The sequence below is a fragment of the Erigeron canadensis genome, chromosome 4 (genome assembly GCF_010389155.1).
Source record: "Erigeron canadensis isolate Cc75 chromosome 4, C_canadensis_v1, whole genome shotgun sequence".
Classification (NCBI taxonomy): domain Eukaryota; kingdom Viridiplantae; phylum Streptophyta; class Magnoliopsida; order Asterales; family Asteraceae; genus Erigeron; species Erigeron canadensis.
This window is the reverse complement of record NC_057764.1, coordinates 20,443,892-20,464,847: the sequence shown is the minus strand read 5'-3', so window position 1 is coordinate 20,464,847 and position 20,956 is coordinate 20,443,892. Positions and strand designations below refer to the sequence as shown.

General features: G+C 35.7%; 4 protein-coding genes across 4 annotated transcripts; 3 read left to right on the top strand and 1 right to left on the bottom strand.

Moving 5' to 3' along the window:
• The first annotated feature begins 2,586 nt into the window (after positions 1-2,586).
• Positions 2,587-7,345, top strand: LOC122594963 (FHA domain-containing protein At4g14490-like). Its single transcript, XM_043767246.1, has 2 exons — positions 2,587-4,294; positions 7,112-7,345. Exons 1-2 carry the CDS (start codon positions 2,659-2,661, stop codon positions 7,114-7,116), a joined length of 1,641 nt encoding a protein of 546 aa, XP_043623181.1. The 5' UTR covers positions 2,587-2,658; the 3' UTR covers positions 7,117-7,345.
• A 615-nt stretch (positions 7,346-7,960) lies between these two features.
• On the top strand, positions 7,961-11,374 carry LOC122594962 (G-type lectin S-receptor-like serine/threonine-protein kinase SD2-5). The gene is made up of 4 exons (XM_043767245.1): positions 7,961-10,500; positions 10,584-10,653; positions 10,748-10,827; positions 11,216-11,374. Exons 1-3 carry the CDS (start codon positions 8,036-8,038, stop codon positions 10,754-10,756), a joined length of 2,544 nt encoding a protein of 847 aa, XP_043623180.1. The 5' UTR covers positions 7,961-8,035; the 3' UTR covers positions 10,757-10,827; positions 11,216-11,374.
• Positions 11,375-12,693: 1,319 nt separating this feature from the next.
• On the top strand, positions 12,694-15,258 carry LOC122597125 (G-type lectin S-receptor-like serine/threonine-protein kinase SD2-5). Its single transcript, XM_043769757.1, has one exon. The coding sequence runs from the start codon at positions 12,694-12,696 to the stop codon at positions 15,256-15,258; it is 2,565 nt and encodes an 854-aa protein (XP_043625692.1).
• Positions 15,259-18,191: 2,933 nt separating this feature from the next.
• LOC122597123 lies at positions 18,192-19,454 on the bottom strand. Its single transcript, XM_043769756.1, has 3 exons — positions 18,931-19,454; positions 18,445-18,831; positions 18,192-18,249 (listed from the first exon to the last, which is right to left on the bottom strand). Exons 1-3 carry the CDS (start codon positions 19,452-19,454, stop codon positions 18,192-18,194), a joined length of 969 nt encoding a protein of 322 aa, XP_043625691.1.
• Positions 19,455-20,956: the final 1,502 nt, after the last annotated feature.

Sequence of the window (20,956 nt, the reverse complement as noted above, 5' to 3'; positions counted from 1 at the left end):
AAGAACCTTCACAATCACCACAAGACAAAACATTAACCGCACCTGGGACACAAAGAAATAAATTAAAAACAAAAATAAAATCTATCTAATAAAACAATTAACTTCCTCACAAATGAATGCAAGAAAGAATTGAACCACTAAATCAAACAACTACTTAAACTTAAGTCCCCGGTAGCGGCGCCAAAAACTTGATGTGCTAAATCGAGTGATAAAATTTATAAAACACGAACTACTAGAAAACTGACTACAACACACTTGCGGGCAGTGAACCCGTTCGTATGTAGTATAGTAAACCGGTAAATCCGAGGTCGATCACAAGGACTTATCAAGCAATTGTAAAAATAAAGCAATTCAGATTAAAAAGGGGTTTTTATGGCCGAGTTGCCACATTGCAAAAGTTAGTAGAAAAAGTTAGTAATCCCGTAGGATTAATCGCAAGAAAGAGAATTTTGACTTTATGACAAAAGAGATTTAAAAGTCATCTGTCTTGATCTCACTCAACAACATATCGGATTGCACATAAATGAAGTTCCAATTCAATTTAAGTTGATAAAGATAATCGTGACAAAACAAAGACACAAACTGGTAGCACCAACGTTCGTAAAATTATTTAAATCACCTAATTAATCAGTTCCTTTGTAAAAGGCGGTACCACCAATGCTTAAAACAATTTCCCTAACCAACTAGTTTGTTTGACTATCAAATTAACAATTGTACCTATGTGAATATAACGTGGTACCACCAACCGTTATTCAACATGTTGACAAAATAACTCCTTTTATTAAATGACATTCACTATCATATCATGAACTAGTGATAACTGTTTATAAACAAACAATTAATAGAAAATAACACATGTATTCAACTAGTACCACTAACGAAGAACACATATGCCACAAATATCAAAATAATAATTAATAAGGAATTAAATCATCAAGATTACGACACAACGTTAATTGAAATCAACTTTGAATTATAAAATTGTGCAATCCAACATATTGTATCACTCCATCAAGACGGATGATAAAGAATTTAACTACTTATGACAAGATATATAAAACTAATAATCATTATATAAATAAAATCCATAATAATGATTGTCTAATAATATATTCTTAATAAGCAACTAATAATAAAAGAGTTAAGAGAATCGAACGGATGATGCAGGTGTGGAGTTAATAATGCGGCTGCTCAATTCAACAAATTCCAGAACCCCACGAGATGATTATTAAGCGGCTCCTTCCAATTCGACCTCTAATTAATTGTAACCTAGTATATTTAATATTGAGCTACTTGCAAAATATATAAACTAAGTTGTTGATGTTGTTTCTGCTGTAGCTGAGTTCACCAAACAAAAGAGGTTGTGGTCTCTTTTTTCTTTTTTTTTTTCCTGGGCTGCTCGAACCACCAGGCCCAATAGCCACTTGATTTATTCTTTTTCTTCATTTCGGCTGCTACTCAAACGGACCAAAAGCCACAAGTGGGCTGCCCATTTTGCTTCTTTATTTCTTGTCTTTCTCGGCTGAACTCACACGACATACGACACACCCACTTGCATTTGTATTTATTATTCCATATCATGTGTCGCACCTTTTAGCCTCGTCTCTCCGTATTGTGTCTTGTAAACTTTATTTAACCGAGTCATCTTCTATAAACATCAGAAATGTCGTTTTTTCCATAATAACGCTCAAGTACCTGTTAGTAACCTGAAACACTAACAAATACCATAAACGCACCAAATGTATACTAAAACGACTCAAAAACTATACGAAAGCGACTAAATTCATTGTGGGAAATGAGTATAAAATACGACACTAGAGACAATTAATCTAAATTAAAAAAGAAAGGGTATTGTTGGAAATTACATAAAAGAAACCGATAGTCCATTCTTCATCTATTTTTCCTCCGACAAATTATCTCTAAAAATTTCATTAAAGTTCACCTCCCATCTCCTCTTACCACTCTTCTTGATCATCATCTAAATCAGCAAACAATATGTATTATATAAAGTAATAATTTTCACCAACCTACTATGATAACGGGGTTCAGAGATCAGAAAAAATCAATAATAAGAAAAAGATGCAAAAACACTTACATAGGGTTATGACAAAAGAGAGAAAAAAATTTTGGTTTTAATTTTATTTCAATCAACATATCACTAAAAGATAAGTGGCATTTACTGACTGAAAAAAAATGTTACTTAATCTTTATAAACAGTCACTAAGAGTATACCTGGTTCAACTAAGGAATGAGAAAAACAAAAAAATACTAAGGAATACTATCATTGTATTAATGTTCCTTGGTATACGAAAAACAATCATTATTATTGCCATTGATCATGCTTGGTTTTTAAAATTACATTATAATATATATAGTATACTTTTGTATTTGGGTTGAGGATTGTATTTTTCATTTCGGATCTACTCGGGGATTTGATATCGATTTTTTAAAATATGGGTAGACCGGTCCAACAGAGGAAAAAACCGATCCTAACATAAGAAGCACCGAAAAAGAAATCCAAATTTCCATTTCAAACTTCAAAACTCCCCCCCATTCCGTCCTATCGCTCTCTCTCTCTCACACACACATATTCAGCATAACTCTAACACGCACAAAGAACAGATGTAGATATAGATACAGCAAATACAGACGGAAGAAATGTCATCAAAATTAAAGATTATAATCGAAAAAGGACCTCGAGAAGGAGAAACCCTAGAATACGATCCAACTTCAGTTATCAAAATTGGGCGAGTAGCTCGCGGCAATACGATCGCAATCAAAGATGCAGGTATTTCGTCTAAACATATATGCATTCAATTTGATAAACAGTTACAAAAATGGACTTTAATTGATCTCGATTCATCAAATGGTACTTTATTGAATGGATTAGATCTTAAGCCGTATGTTTCGTCTAGCCTTAGTGATGGCGATTGTGTTAAGATAGGCGAGTTAACTTCTATGATTGTTAAGATTGGAACTGAGATTGAGGTTGTAGGTCCGTCCGATAGACGGAATGGTAAAGGTGTTGCTGTTGTTGAGAGTGAGTTAGGGTTTGGCCAGGGGAAAGCGGTGGAGGAAGTGGCGCAGAAGCGGAATTTGCGTGGTAGAGGTAAGAAAGTCGAGGCGGCGGTAGATGAGAAAGCAAATGCGGTTGAGGTTGTTCAAAAGCGAGATTTGCGTGGTAGAGGAAAGAAAGGTGTGGATGTTGAGAGAGAGAAAGCGGCGGTGGAGGAGGATCTACAGAAGTCCGATTTGCGTGGTAGGGGTAAGAGAGGTGTGGAGGTGGAGAGTGAGAAAGCGGTGGTGGAACAGGATGTACAAAAGCGAGATTTACGTGCTAGAGGTAAGAGAGGTGTGGATGTAAAGATTCAGGTGGAAAGTTTGAGTACTAAGAGGGTGCTAAGGAGTTCGAAAAAGGGAGAGAATGTGAATGTAGATGTGAGAGAAATGGGTGAAGATGTTTATGTATTGACAGAATCAAAGAAGACAAGAGGAGGGAGGAAGAAATTGCCTGTGAAAGTTGTTGAGGATTCTGCTTTAGATGGAGGTAAGCTAGGTGAAAATGGAGTTTCGGTAGAAGTTAAAAGAACAGGGAGAGGGAGAGGGAGACCAAGAAAGATGATGAAGGTGGAGCCTTTGGAAGAAAACAATGCTAAAGAATATGTTCAAGTGGGTGAAGGAAATGAGGGTGATTTTGATAAAGGTAAAGCTGATTTGTTGGAGAAGGTTGAAAATCTTAGTTTTGTGGAGAATCTAGATGTAAACAACGAATCTGTTCAAGATCTTTTGGTGGAGAAATTGGATACCATTAACGAATGTGTTCAAGATCTTTTGGTGGAAAAGTTGGATACCAACAACGAATGTGTTCAAGATGACTTGGCGGACAAATTGGTGCTTAGGCAGGAAGATTGTGAAGGAAACGGAGCGGTGGTTGATGGAAGTTTGGTAAAAAGTCCATCAGAAATAGCTGATGTGGATAAGGAAAAGGAAGCGGTGGTTGATGGAAGTCTGGTAAAAAGTCCATCAGAAATAGCTGATATGGATAAGGGAAAAGAATTGGCGGAAGAGCTGGAATATAGTCAAGATGGCAGTGAGGGTATGGTGAATGACAGTGGGCCTGATGAGAGTCGGTGGGTAGATTTGGAGAAAATGACGTTAGGGGACTTTTTTGATTACCTGGAAGTGCAACTGCCTAAAGAGATACATGAGAAGATAGAGAAAATCAATTCTGATTTGAGAGAGACTGCCCGGAAATGCCATGAGCTTAGGCTTCAAGCAGATGAAAACCGCAAGGGTAATATAGCCACAAATAGACAGAATTAACGTCATTTGTTTACTTATTATTGAATTTCTGGTGTCTAATATCTCAAAGTATGCAAGCTATGTTTGTGTTGTATCTGTTACTTCTTTTGTCCTCTTTTTTGCAATGGTTCCTTGTTTTTGGTCAACCATGACCTCAAGTCAGGATCCATTAACATAAAAAGTGGGCAAAAATTTGGTGTAGCATGCAATGTAAACATGGGGTACCCTGTAGGGTTAATTAGCACTTGATTTTATGCATTACCTCAAAGCTAGATGAATCCTTAGGTATAGTTGGTATTAACATTTCTATATATATCGGTATAAATGAATTCGTTTTATATATAATAGCATATTGTTTGACTTTGTATTGTGTGATATAAGATTTTAGCTAATTGCTATGCAAACATGAGTGCAATGTAATTGTGAGATTTTGATCAGTACTTCAAGTAATTCTGATATTAAATATCGTATTAAACATGATAAATGATACAGTATAAGTTTCACTTCTTATAATCCACGACCTCCATCTGAGTCTCTCAGAGCTATGCCTCTAGCTGTTCTGTCGTTCATGTTGCATGGAATTAATCTCATGTTGCTTGCTAATATATTGAGCCAGATAGATTACTATTTCAGTTTTATAGCTTATTGCAAAATATGTTTCCAAGTTATACTTTTGGTAGGATAATATTTTGTGGCATTTTGGAAGATTTAACAGCTAGCACTTCTATTTATGTCTTTGTAGCAATGAAACTTTAGTTAAAGTCATGTTCTTGCCGAAAAACATGGATGAACATGGTTGGGTTCCTGTAAGCTTAATTGCAGGCCTCAAAAAAGTGAGTACTTTGGAACAAGTTAGTGTATTTTATGCTCTTTCTTGATGACCTAGCTATTTGACTTTGATGTTCTGTTGGGGATTTTTTTTTTCTGAATGGCACACGTTAATCTGAAGTAATTTTACTTTAAGTACTTATGGATATCTTATGTCCAATTAATATATCTAGCATGAATAAGAGTATAACATCTATATGATGTCTTAACTTTGTAGCTATCCTACTTTGAAATCTTATAAAGTCAAATTTATGCACATATCTTTTGGTTAGTAATTGGAAATGTAATTGTATTGATTAATATAATGTGCTCCTTTGAATCTCCTTCACAAAGGAGTTCACTACTTGCATTTTAGCCCATCTTATGTCATAAGTGGGTCTTCAACCTTAATGGCTAAAAATGAACATTTAGAATTGTATAAGAAAGTTGCATTTGATTCATGTTAGCTGCCATGCCTGTAAATGCAAGCTTGTTTTCTCTGAACTCACTTTTGCAACTTCAGCACCAAATTTTAGCGTAGTCGTTTGTTTCTAGTTATCAAAACAGTGTTGTCTGTTTTCTTTCTTTTTAATGGCAGTAGTTTCTCATCGCCATGTCTCTGATATGCTTGCTGCGTTTGATGGTATTTCTTAAATTGATACCGACTTACCGAGTGCTAATTTGTTTAGACTTGGTATTTCTTATTTATTGTTTCAGAAATGAATCAATGATAATGAAAATACTAATCAAGATTTGAGGTTCCATTTTGTTTTGTTTTATTTACTTATTTTTATTTTATTTACGTTTAAATAAATTCTTAGAGGAACCTCTATTTGCATTTCTGCTGTTTCTTTTTTTGATGTTGAACTAAGCTAACTGGATAGATACTGTTTGAGAGAGATTAACAGTCTATGTAGAGAGGAAGCATTTACCCACTAACTTGTCAGCGTGGTCTCTGGTCTGTGGCTTAATGTGATGAATTGTGAAAAGGCTGCTTTTTTTACTGGTTAGTCAATCTGATCAGGGCGTCTAAAGTTCAGTCAAAATGAAAATTGGCAATTGCGCCTACAGTATTTGTAGAGTCCTAGGTTTATTTAGAAGTATGACACATTGTCTTTCTTGGAATCCTTTGACCCGTTAATATGCCCTAGAGCCACTGCTCTTTTGTCTGTCAGTTTTAGAAGGGTTTGTAGCATACAGATTCATACATCTGCTAATGACCAAGACCGTAAAATAGGTTTCCAAACCAAACACGGAGTTACATATTGAAAGATCATAACAATCTACCGTTATAGCTCATATTTATAGAAGCAATCCCTTTGGCCCCTACTAATATGATCCAATTGACCTAACACCTTCTTAAGCTGTACAGAAACAGAAAAACCACCTGGTAATGTATAAGATGAGCATTTTAATGGACTTCCTATAGGGTTGGAAATCCTGGAAAAGTTCATTTTCAGATGCTCAACTTAGCTGCACCAGGTTCTTCCAGTAGCAAAAGATCGGCCCAACATCCCAGTTATGCTTGAAATCGTGTTCATACCAGTATACCAGTAACCATGCACTAAGCCACTCCATTTAAATAAAGCCAAACCCATATAATAAGCCAAAGCATTCATTGATTCATTCTATAAACACTGACATGTAGAATTTGAACTCAGTGAATGATAACCATCAAAAGTGTCTAACCCTTGGCCTCTGTCTCGAGAGGCACGGGCTCTAGCCACTTGATCCAACCTGGTTGCAAACGTTAAATGATATCACCCCAAGTTTCTGAAATATCCCCCATAGTAGCCAAAACCCGTATACTCGACCAATTTTCTAACAAAAATGTGCATGTTTTTTGGTAATGATATTAGAATCCACCACCCCATCCGATTATATTGAATTATATAAACAAAGAGTTACTTTTCATTCTTTCGATTCCCTCCGGCCATGTGATGCCTATTTGCCTGATCATGGAAACTTTCAAAAATTTGGTATATTGTCTTATGGTTTGCAGGATGATGATGAAGCTGACACAATTGGTTGCTGCACATTGAATGTAGAAAATGTCAAGCCAGAGCCTCCCAATATCCCGAAGGTAGATTGTTTATATCTTTCCTTCAGTTTTTTTTTTATCATTTGATGAGGGTCTATGAGTATGAAGCCAGTCATAACTCACAAGTTAATTGTGAAAGTTCTGAATGGGTTTGAGTAGGAATGAGACTAAATTCATACCCATATATGTCATATGGGTAGAGTTGTCTTGTGTTTATATATAGTGCTAATGGTTTTTATAACTTCCTTAATTAAGGGCCTCAGGATCACGGACAACTTTTCCCATTGCTATGTTTTTAAAAAGGTGGCTCATCAGTAAATAAAATTTGAAAGTTTTCGCAGGAAATATTGGATGAAAATAAATCAGTCCAGAATAGAAATCAACATTTGGTACAAACTTTATTTCACAACATGCTGCTTGCTCCAATGCAATAGCACCTGTTGTTGTCACCTTGTTGATCCATTGATACTCTAATGATAAAAGCAGGAAAAATATAGTTTTATAGACTTTGATACCTCTTAACAGCACCAGTCCATCCTTATCACCATGTACGAGGAAAAGACCACCAGCCAACCACTTACAAATATATATTTTGTTATTATATATATATATATATGACATTTGTATTTCATGATTTTTAAATGTAATAGGACATGATGATGACTAGTGTATCACATGCTCTCTGCTATTAAGTTAAAACTTAAAAAAGCCTTTCACATGCACATGGCTTTATCTTCTATTAAATATCAATTTTTCCGCCAAGATTCAAGACTTAACATTTTAATTGGTCTTAACCGAGTCAACTATATTGACTCACCTACAGAAGATGTCTTTATCTTCAGTCTGCACAAATTAATTGTTGTCTGATCATATATTATCTTTGTGATGATGGCACCATGGATCAACATTTGCTATTGTTTTGCTTTATTTCTCTTCTTTGATGGGTACCCAACCACTGCCCAGCCGTACCCAGCTACTGCAAATCTTTCCACCACATGGACCACCCACAATGATACGCTTGATTACGAATTTTGTAACACAAAGATTCAACCCATCCTCCATAGAGAGTCATTCGCCTGTGGTTTCTACTGCAATGGAACCTGCACATCTTACCTCTTTGCAGTCTTTTTTGTTGAAACTAACAACAGTGTTATAAATGACCATGGAGGATTCTGCCCTCAAGTCGTTTGGTCTGCAAACCGCGAGTATCCAGTTAGCATTATTGGCACAAAATTGAAGTTTACAAAACCTGGAGATTTGGTCCTTGGGGATGTGGATGGAAGCACAGTTTGGACTACCAACACAACTGGGAAATCTGTTGTTGGTATGAACTTAACTGATACTGGAAACCTAGTGTTGTTTGCTGTCAATGGCTCTGTTGTTTGGCAATCTTTTGATTACCCGACTGACTGTTTGCTGCCGGGGCAAATACTGTTTCCAGGACAGCAACTGATACCTAGTGTCTCCTCAACCAATTGGACGGCTCAAAAAGGTTTGTTTTCTCTTCAAGTAACTGATGATGATTTGGTTGCTTATGTGGGATCAAACCCACGCCGCCCCTATTACCGAGCCGTGTATGGCATCTCTGGAAAAGAGAAAATAAAATACGTTGCGTTCTTGAATGGACTCTTGTCTATTTCCTTTTCTTCTGCTGAGCATTCTGACTTTTATATTGAGATACCTGCAGCATCATCAGCTCAGTATATGAAATTCATGCCTGATGGGCATTTGACGGTGTTTGAAATCAAAGGAGGAGAATGGTCTGCGGTGGCTGATCTACTTACCAATAAATATTATGGAGAGTGTAGTTACCCTTTGGCTTGTGGTAGAAATGCCCTTTGCACGAACAAGCAACAATGCATCTGTCCGGCATCAAGCCCTCACACGATAGACTATTTCAGACCAGTGCTTGATCGGCAACCGAACTTGGGTTGCACTGCAATTACTCCTCTCACATGTAATGCCACCCAAGATCATGCTTTTATTTCGCTTCCTAACGTCAGCTTCTACCAGTTTATACGCCCACACATGAAGTTTGTAAGTATGGAGACTTGCAAACAAGCATGTCTCCACAATTGCTCTTGCAAAGCAGCTGTATTTGAACATGTTTCAGATTTTACAGATGTGAGATGTCTTTTATATTATGACCTCTTTACAATGATCAATGTTGAAGTAGATGCATATCATAGTGTTACAGCTTTCATAAAAGTCCAGAATGTAAAATCAAAGAAAAAGAGCAAGCCAATTGCAGTTGTTATAGCTTCCACTATTGTAAGCATTTTGGTTCTGCTTGTGGTTGTTGTTACTTTCTTATATTATAAGCCAAGATCGGGAACTCAAATAGAGGAAGATTATATAGATATGGTCCCAGGAATGCCGACTCGGTTCACCTATGAAGAACTTCAAACCGCCACACAGAACTTTTGTAAAAAGCTTGGTCAAGGAGGATTCGGATCAGTTTTCGAAGGAACTCTTGAAGATGACTCAAAGATTGCAGTTAAATGTCTCGACGGTCTTGGTCAAGTTAACAAATCATTCCTAGCTGAGGTTGAATCCATTGGAAGCATTCACCATGTGAATCTGGTTAGACTTAGAGGATTTGGTGCATGGAAATCACAACGGTTTCTCGTATATGATTTCATGAGTAACGGGTCACTAGATAAGTGGATCTACCATGGAAATGGAGAAAGCGTACTAGGATGGGAATGCAGAAAGAAAATCATTCTTGATATAGCCAAAGGTTTAGCATATCTCCATGAAGATTGCAGGCAAAAAATCATTCACCTCGACATTAAACCTCAAAATATACTCATAGACGAAGATTTCAATGCAAAAGTATCTGATTTTGGGTTATCTAAGCTTATTGACAGAGACCAAAGCCATGTGACGGCCACAATGAGAGGAACCCCGGGATATATGGCTCCTGAATGGCTAAGCTCAGTTATAACTGAGAAAGTGGATGTATATAGCTTTGGGATTGTTCTATTAGAGATCTTGTGTGGGAGGAAGAATTTTGACAGGTCTCAGCCCGAAGAAAGTTGGCACTTACTTGATGTTTTTCAAAAGTGTTGGGAACAAGGGACGTTGCTAGATATTGTTGACAAGTACAGTGAAGATATGCAGACACATGGCTCAGAAGTTGTGGAGATGATGAAAGTGGCTTCGTGGTGTTTGCAAACTAATTTTACAAGAAGGCCTCCCATGTCATCCGTGGTTAATGTATTAGAAGGACGAATGGATGTAGAATCGAACTTGGATTACAAATTCACTGATCCTAGATTACAAAACCCAACAATCGAACATAAGAAAGATGTGACACCGTTGTTGGCTTCTGTTCTATCTGGTCCAAGGTGAAAAACCATGGAATTCTTCTGGATGAATTTATGCATCGTCATAATGTTTCGTTCCTTTTATATTTTGTTAGAGTTTGCAGGGATGATGAAATTGGCTTCAACAAAATAATCCATTTTTTTAAGCACAAGAATGTGTGTACCATTTTTAAGGTCCTTAAACAAATCTTCTTTTAGTCTTGCTTTCCCACTTTTAGTCAGACTGTTAAACTACTTTTTCTAACACATTGTCTCTATATCTCTATAGTGTTCTTGATCTTTGTGTCAAGATCATCAAGCGAATGTCATGACAGATAGCCAGCGATTCAAGGAATGCAGCCACTCGAGGTAGACGATTCGAAAAAACCTCCTTTTTTTCATTTTTTTGGAACAGCCAAAAAAAAAAACCCCTCTTCTGCTAACCTGTTAATAACCTTTGCTCTTGGATCATAGTAGTCCACATGGTGCCCAAAACCCGACATTTTCTGTTTTCTGACAAAACCATACATTATCAGGATTCATTAATCAACCATGGTAACTAACATCCTTGATTCACACACATCAACAACTAAATCAGACAAAAAGAACTGACATGTTTTTCATCCCTTCAACGAACTATGGGATATTGTCCACAGTTCCACTTGCATTTAACATCTTCAGAACAACCTTTAAGAACAAAAAAAACATAAATACTTAGTCCTATTCGTTTTAGTCATGACATTTATTCATTTTGCAGGTTTATGCATATTTATAATCAGTCTAATGAATGTGTTGATTTGGTTTAGTTTTGTCTCACATGATGACATGATTGGATCAAAAAACAAAGCGAGAAAAACCAAACAGTTCAAACTTCAAACAGGTTTGAGAGTTGTCCAAAATGTATTTAAAATGCATACAACCTCCTATATCATTTATTCATGAATTTTAGTTTATTGCTATGATGATTCAGTTAATTTTTCGTAACACGTTAGAGATGGATAAAAAAAAATAATCTTAATGTAAGAAAGTAAAGTTGTAGCAATTCACAACTAATAAATTCATTATGAACCAAAAATATTTTGACATATGAGGGAAAAGGACCGCATTAGTTTCATTGACAAACTGAACATACTTAACTTAATTATGAATCTTTGCAATTAGAAGTTGGTATTTACATCTTCTTCCTAAGACGTTCCCAAACTCCGTCTTTTAGAAACTATCATCAGTAAAGGGTACCAATGAACACTGAGACCAAGAAATCACGCTCATATTATATGAGACAGACAAACAAGCAGGTTGGTTACGGGGCCTGACTAAAATGCCATAAGATAAGACTTTAAGGTGGTGTTTGTGTGTGACTTAATAAATTAAGTCATGACTTAATAAAAAAAAAACTTAATCCATTAAGTTATCAAAAGTGTTTGTTTTCTTGACTTAATAAACAAAAAACAACTGTATTGACTTAATCTCTACATACGTTATTTATCCATTCAGTCACCTAATCAATTCAGTCATTTAATGATTAAAAAAACAAAAAGGCCCTAAGAGGCTTACACAAATAATAAGGGTGGTTTATAGACCATAGCAACGATTGGCACATAATATTGAATTTTTTCAAAAGCAAGTCCACATCATGACATCAATGCCTTTCTCATATGCCATTTGATATTAACAACAAAGTTGTTTAGTAAAGGAATCGAGTAATAATTGCCTTAATAATCCAGAAATCTCTAATCATAAAGGATAATTTGCGTGTTGTACCTCGAGGATTAGTACTTGTAAAATTTAGGGGAGCAAAATTTATTCCTTAAGTAAAAATCAACCTTTTATTATATGTGGATAAATTGATATAGAAGATTGCTGATATAAGATATAAACACTTTTTTTTTATGTTCATAAAAGTTGTGTTCGATGATTTTTTGAATTTTGTTAAAACAAAAAGTGTTGAAAACAAGTATAAGATCTACCCTGATAAATCCTTCTTAGATATATTAATGAGTTGCAACTTAAGAGTTTTGTAAAATAACATGAGTTTTCATTTTGCGCATAAAATTTTTAAATTATTGTAGGAATTGAATATGATCCTGAGTAGCTAATCTATAAGATGCATAGGACACGGTTTTAATGAGTCAACAATGTTGACTAATCTAAATCTAAAGTAGACATAAAAGCATATCCAACCTCCTCATACTCCATGGCAGGGATTGGTGTAGGCTGCTCATCTGGTTAATTATGATGGCAGCATGGATCAACATCTGTTATTGTTTTGCCTTATTTCTCATCATAAATCGCTACTCAACAACCGCCCAGCTGCCCTACGACTACCCTAGTGCAAATCTTTCCACCACATGGAACACCTCTAATCCGTTTGTTTCTTATGAAGGTGAAATACGGTTTCAACCCATCCTCGTCAGAAGAACATTAGGTTCCAAACTAGGACCCAAATTCGCTTGTGGTTTCTACTGCAATGGAACCTGCACATCTTACCTCTTTGCTGTCTACATTGTACAACCTTTTAACACTCCTTCTGGTATAAACCCCCCTCAAGTCGTTTGGTCAGCCAATCGAGACTATCTCGTTAGTAATAGTGCAAAACTGAGTTTCACTGCAACCGGAGATTTGGTCCTTGGGAATGTGGATGGAAGCACAGTTTGGACTACCAACACGAGCGGCAAATCTGTTGTTGGTATGAACTTAACTGACAATGGAAACCTAGTGTTGTTTGATGTCAATGGCTCTGTGGTTTGGCAATCTTTTGATTACCCGACCGACTCATTGGTGCTGGGTCAAAGGCTATTTCTTGGACAGCAGTTGACGCCTAGTGTTTCGTCAACCAACTGGACAGCTCAAAAAGGTTTGTTTTCTTTACAAGTAACTGATGAAGGTTTAGTTGCTAGTCTTGGATCAAACCCACCTCAAGTCTATTACAAAACCCAGGAGTTGAAAGTTTCCAGGAATAATACAATTAGTAAAGAAAGAAAATATGTAAGGTTCTTGAGAGGGAGCTTGTCTTTATTCTTTTCTACTACTGAGCCTGACGATCCTGACCGTTCAATTTACTTACCTGTAGCAACATCGACTCAATATATGAAATTCATGCCTGATGGGCGTTTGAAAGTGTTTGAATGGAGATCAGGAAGTTGGTCTGAGGTGGCTGATCTATTTACCGATAAACGGTATGGGGAGTGTACTTATCCTTTTTCTTGTGGAAGAAATGCCATTTGTACAAACAAGCAACAATGTAGTTGTCCAGTATCAAGCCCTCACATGATAGACTATTTCAGACCAGTGAACGATCGGCAACCTAACTTGGGTTGCTCTGAAATTACTCCTCTCACATGTAATGCAACCCAGAAGGATCATGTTTTTATTCCTCTCCAGAACGTCTCCTTTTACAGCTATTCCCCACGAGAAACGAAGGCCCGTTACAGCTATTCCCCACCAGACATGAAGGATGTGAGTTTGGAGATTTGCAAGCAAGCATGTCTCAACAACTGCTCCTGTAAAGCAGCTTTTTTTCAGTATGATTCAAATGCTTCAAGTGGAGATTGTTTTTTGCCTTCAGAGATATTCACAATGAAGACTATCGATCCATATTTTCATGCTACATCTTTCATAAAAGTCCAAAACGTAAAATCAACTCCTTCATCTAGGTCCCCAATAAGTAAGAAAAAAAGTAGGCCAATTGCTGTAGTTATAGCTTCTACTATTGCAAGTTCCTTGGTTCTGCTTGTAGCTGTAGCGGGTATTGTGTTCTTATATCGCAAGCTAAGATCGGGCACTGATATGGAGGAAGAGTATATAGATTCAGTTCCAGGAATGCCTACTCGGTTTACCTTTGAAGAACTAAAAACCGCCACAGAAAATTTTACTAAAAAGCTTGGTCAAGGAGGATTTGGATCAGTTTTCGAAGGGACTCTTGAAGATAACTCAAAGATTGCAGTAAAATGTCTTGAGGGTGTTGGGCGGGTTAACAAATCATTCCTAGCTGAGGTTGAATCCATTGGAAGCATTCACCATGTGAATCTAGTTAGACTTAGAGGATTTGGTGCTTGGAAATCACAACGGTTTCTCGTATATGATTTCATGAGTAACGGGTCACTAGATAAGTGGATCTACCATGGAAATGGAGAAAGCGTACTAGGATGGGAATGCAGAAAGAAAATCATTCTTGATATAGCCAAAGGTTTAGCATATCTCCATGAAGATTGCAGGCAAAAAATCATCCACCTCGACATTAAACCTCAAAACATACTCCTAGATGAAGATTTCAATGCAAAAGTATCTGATTTTGGGTTATCTAAACTTATTGACAGAGGCCAAAGCCATGTTACGACTACAATGAAAGGAACCCCGGGATATATGGCTCCCGAATGGCTAAGCTCAGTTATAACTGAAAAAGTGGATGTATACAGCTTTGGGATTGTTTTGTTAGAGATTTTGTGTGGGAGGAGGAACTTTGACAGGTCTCAGCCCGAAGAAACATGCCATTTACTTGAAGTTTTTCAAAGATGTTGGGAACAAGGGACGTTGCTAGATATTGTTGACAAGTACAGTGAAGATATGCAGACACACGGCTCAGAAGTTGTGGAGATGATGAAAGTGGCTTCGTGGTGTTTGCAAACTAATTTTACAAGAAGGCCTCCCATGTCATCCGTGGTTAATGTATTAGAAGGACGAATGAATGTGGAGTTGAACTTGGATTATAATTTTACTGATTTTAGCCTGCAAAACACACGAATCGAACATCAGAGAGATACGACAACATTGTTTGCTTCTGTTCTATCTGGTCCTAGGTGAATAGCCTTGATGTTCTTCTGAGACCAAATGCACGTTCCATCTATTTTATGTTCTTTCTTCTTTCTGAATGATCATATTGGTATTTATATATTATCTTCAACAAAATACTTCATTTTTAAATTTTCTGCCTTAATAGTTTATAGGGAAAAAAAAAAAAATTTGTGGTAAAAGTACACTAATTTAGCATGGAAAATAGGAGTATATGGGTAAATACTCTATATCTTATCAGGTCACCACATCACATTTACGCACCAGTAGACTGTATGTATTAATTAATGAATTATATCATGGGCTTTTCAGTTGTATAGAATGTGCATCAGGTGTATTACACATGTTGGATAATTAAAATGTTACGATTAACAGTCTGTACATGTTTAGTTTACAGAAGAAACATTTCATAAAATAAATCTGTTACTTACTTAATAGGTGATAGAGTGAGACACAAAAAAGTTATGAAAAGTTTTAAACAAATTTGCTATGATTAGACGGAGAAAAATAACGAGAATCGATCAGAGAGTGATATGTGACACTCATTATTACAGTATTATTCTTTTTATTATTATAACTTGTTGATTATGATGTATATTTGACAAAATGAGCATGATTATGATTATATTATTATATACTATTATGTCCAACACAATCATCAACAAGCTTTAGTTATATTTTTCCTAGAGTTTGTTGAATGAATCTCCTTCTAGTCTTGCTTTCGCACTTTTAGACAACTTGTCAAACTACTTTTCGAACCACTTTGTTTCTTTTATAATTCATATACTCCGACAGTAAGATTTTTGTAACGTGCGACTGGGTTTGTCGTAGCAGGTCTTTCACTAGCTTGTATTATTAAAGTCTTTCAACATCCTCACTTTGGGTTACATTATCCCACAATCATATCTATGCTGGATAATTGACTATCTCACTAGAAATTCATAGGCCTCATTATCAAGTTTAATCCATGAACAGCCATGTGTAAAAAAATTTAAATGTAACTGTTACCGTGCAGTGAATGATATATCTAGACAACGTACGCTTTAATATGAACTTGATCATACATATTTATACATAGTTTTACTCTTTGAAATTATATATGATCCAAGAAGGGTCCTCAACAAATAATGTTGAAATGCTAGTTGAATCTGTAAATATATAAAAGTTATAAAGAAAATATAAAATTTGTAGATTGATTTCTCGTATCCAATGTCTTGAGTTATTAACTAACATTACTCAAGTAATACATATCTCTATAAACCCTTATAAAGGGTATTGAGAATAAGTTTTAAGCACTTTTTTTATTCTCAATAAATAATGTTGAAATGCTAATTGAATATGTAAATATGTAAAAGTTATAAAGAAAATATAAAATTTGTAGATTGATTTCTCGTATCCAATGTCTTTAATTATTAACTAACATCACTCAAGTAGTACATATCTCTATAAACCCTTATAAAGGGTATTGAGATTAAGTTTTAAACACTTTTTTTATTCCTATAATACCCTCCTTAATTACATTATATTTTACACCTCCAACTCTAAATGCCGAAATTATCCCTATCAAAATTTAAATCCACAGAAAAAGAAATCCATATAAAAAAATCACCCATATCACTTTTTTCAGCCAATCTTCTTATTGCAACTCTTGTCATCAATTCATCACCATCAACTAAATCACAACCCCCCTCTCTCTATCTCTCTCTCTCTCTCTCTCGCCGGATTCATCGCCCCCAACCACCGCCGCCGAATTCCTCACCATCAACAAGGGTTTTTCTAATATTGACAGTTGTTTCTAGCCGCATTAACACACGGACACCAGACTAGTTAAACGTAAACCAGAAGTTTATGGATCATGATGGTTAAGCCAGGGAAACAAAGTTGGGTAAATAAAAAATGGGTTCTTAAAAGGCTAAAACTACCACAGGCCCAAAGTATCACTCCATTTTACATCTTGAGAAGGGCCCAAACCACTTGAAATTCGAATTATATGTTTTGATCTAATTTGAAACGACATTAAAATTTCTTCAATAATGATTCATAATTTGTATCTCTGTTATAGTTAGAATGATCTCAAAGTCGTATGTATTTTTCTTGCTGTATTTTTAATTACTCTAACTATGGGTTCATCATATCAATTTATATTTTGTTTTTCAGGAAAAAGAGAGACGGTGAACTCACAAAAAGAAATATATTGAACGTTTGCGCTCGTAAATGCAACTTTTGGCTAGACATGCATTTCAATGAAAATGCCATACCAACGTTGAACATAGAAAACTACTAGTCATATTTTTCTTTTTGAACCGATTATATAGCTCAAGGCCAATTCCAAAGGAAACTCCAATATGATCAAGTATATCACTCACCTCAACAACACTTCAGCAACATGATAACATACTAGAAACAAACGAAATTTACCTTCTACGAAACAAAGACAAATCATAAATGCGTTTGTCATTTTGTTTACTTAAAAAAAAACGGGAGACATTATAAATTTTTACATATTAATCGATACAATAAACCTAATATTTCTCAAGATGACATCCAAATGATATAACTAATAACTCGATAGGTGTGGAAAACAAATATCTAAATATGTACAAACCGTCAATCTCTTTATAGCTAAGCACAACTATATGCAATTTTATATACAAGGGTGTACCATATTACTATGTCATCCTTCCACATTAATAATTAGGCCCCCCTCTTTATCGGGTACAGCAAAATCGTTCGTACTTACAGGTATCCTTAAATATACATTTAAACCCTGGTACTTTATCTTTTTGATTAGACTGGTGTATTTTGCGATGTATTTGTTATATTGCAAGAAACTATGAAGTACCTAATTAGTATTTTTTTTTTTTTTTTCTAATTTGTGAAAGCATATTTCTATTTAAGGTAGGAAGGAGTACTCATTTTATACCCAAACTTATCCAAATCGTCTTTCAATCAAAACCCTTCAACTCACGATTACCCAATTCCACCCAATTCTTACCCAAATCACTGACAACATATACCCAATTCTTACCCAAATTCAATTTCTTTTCAATTTTTTTTCTATATAAATATATTATTAACTTAAAATATTTTATTTAAAACTTAAACAAACATTACACAACACATAAGAAAACAATACATAATAAATGGAAAAAAAACATACATAAAAATAAAAAGACTACAAATATTAAGGGAAAAAACAAATCGTCGAGAAATGTCAAGTCTTGAGCCCACACATATTCGGTGAGGTCATAACGAAGACGATGATGGATGTTTTCGTTTAGTAGCTCACCTAAGACGCTATCGTCGAACACTGGTTGGACCGGCGGGTCCATTATGTGAACCGGTGAGATTGCTCTGCCATCACCTTTTATGATCATGTTGTGTAAAATACAAGCCGCGTAAACATACTGCCCGATCTTGTCTTTGATCATGGGTTGAAGAGGACGCCTAAGAATTTTCCATTTCCCTTTTAGAATCCCAAATGCACGCTCCACATCTTTCCTCTCCGCTTCTTGTAACTTCTTGAATCTTTTTTCCTTCGGGTCAGTAGGATACGGGTATGCTTTTACAAACGCCGAGTACTTGCTGTAGATGCCGTCGGTTAGATAATAACCGTGTTTGTACTCTTGACCATTAACGACGAATGAAGTATCCGGGGCCGTGCCATTTCACTCCGTGAGATACAAGTCGAATTGGTTCAAGACGTTTATGTCGTTGTTTGAACCGGGAGCACCAAAATAAGCATGCCGAATCCACGTATCTTGAGAAGCAGTGATCTCAAGCATAATAGTGGGAACGCCATGGTCGCCTCCCGTATATTGTCCTCTCAAGTGTCTAGGACAATTTAACCACTCGACGTGTGTACAATCGATGCTACCAAGCATCCCCAGCATGTGATGGTGTTGTTCGTGTGCCTCAAAAATGCGAGCAACGTCGTGTTGAGTAGGCCTACGTAAGTACTCTCGACCACACAACTTAATGATGGCGTCACAAAAATGGTCAAGAGACTCGCGCCCAGTTCGAGCAGCCATATGCAAGTACTCATCGTACTTGTCGGGCGGATTGCCCGTAGCGAGTTGACGTACCGCCGAGCACACTTTTTGGATCGTCATGAAGCTTCCTCTCCTACGCGCATCGAACCCCTCTTGAATATATGGAAAATTTGCTTGGATGTCGTCGACGATTTTTAAAAACATGGTTTTCTCCATACGATACTTTTTTCGAAAGTAAGGATCGTCGTATTTTGGTTCGTCAACAAACCAATCATTTAGTAGTATTTGATGACCGACTTCACGTTCTCAATTGATGTATCTACGGTGTTGAACGTCGTTAGAGTTTGCCGTGTCGTCCATCCATTGAACCGCGTTTTGTAAAATGTGAACATCGGTCTTAGATGACGAACCCGATTCCACAACGAGAGCCCGCGATTCGGAAGATGTGGAAGACATTTTCAAGGTGGGGTGGTGATTTTTTAGGTAAATGGAGAGAAATATATGTGTTTTATGTATATATTGAAGATGATTGTATATATATATATATATATATACAAGTAAAATGCGTTTTTTAAAAAAAAATTCTGGTCAACTAGCCGTTTAGGGGGGGGGGGGATCCACACGTTTTTAACGTTCAAAATTGCTACCCGGCTCTCGGTTACTTAGCCCGAATTCATACCCAATTTATGATAGCCGATGGTTACCTGATAGGTGGGAGTGGTGTAGCTGATCGGGTTCCACGTACCCGATGCCTTACCTGAAATGTATTCCCTCCTACTTAAGAGGGTGACTGTTGCTGGTCAAAGGAATTGGTCTACACTAGGTAAAAAGTTAAAAATGTTAAAATAGAAACTCAAAACAAAACAAAACAAAACAAACAAACTTTGGCTGTTTTTACATTGATTTATGATTTGGATGCTAAAATTTCTTAATTCAGGTATGTGATCGATAAGTAATATATATATATATATATTTTGCAGTTATAAAAGGATATGAATAAAACTATCCTTTTGATATATATAAGTTGTGTCTTTGACAATTTATGTCCTAGTAACAGATTATTATATAAAGTTATAATTAACCACATGTTATATTTAAATCATGTAAAATAACACAATGCATGAAAATGTTTATTGATTTGAAACTTCAATTCAAAGTTCAAACATTTTATTTATGAATTAAAGATTTGGTGGCATATAATTACATGCGCACCTAGTCATGTTTGTGGTTTTTTACAAGTTACTCTTTTGTCGGATATTCACTTTCATTTTCTATAATTGAATCAAATATCAAAGATGATAGTAATTCTTAGTTTCTAACCATACCAATATAATTCTTAATGTATATAAATTATAAAAGAAACACAGGTGATGAATTATTTGGAACCAGACTTCAAAGGTCGGTGAAAGCCCAGATTAGCCTTAATTTGAGAAGTAGATCCATTTTCTGATGATGATGATGGGATGGATGAAGATGAAGATGAAGAAGAACTACAAGGTAGTTTAGGATTTGAGATTGGTCATGCCTCATATTTTAGTGTGACAAAATGATTAACTATTATTAATGTAATCATTTGAATGGTTTATATATAAGTTATGGTTTTATATAATATACTGTTTTTTTCCGATATATATATATACATATTTTTATTTATCTATTTATTATATTATTATTATTATTATTATTATTATTATTATTATTATTATTATTATTATTAT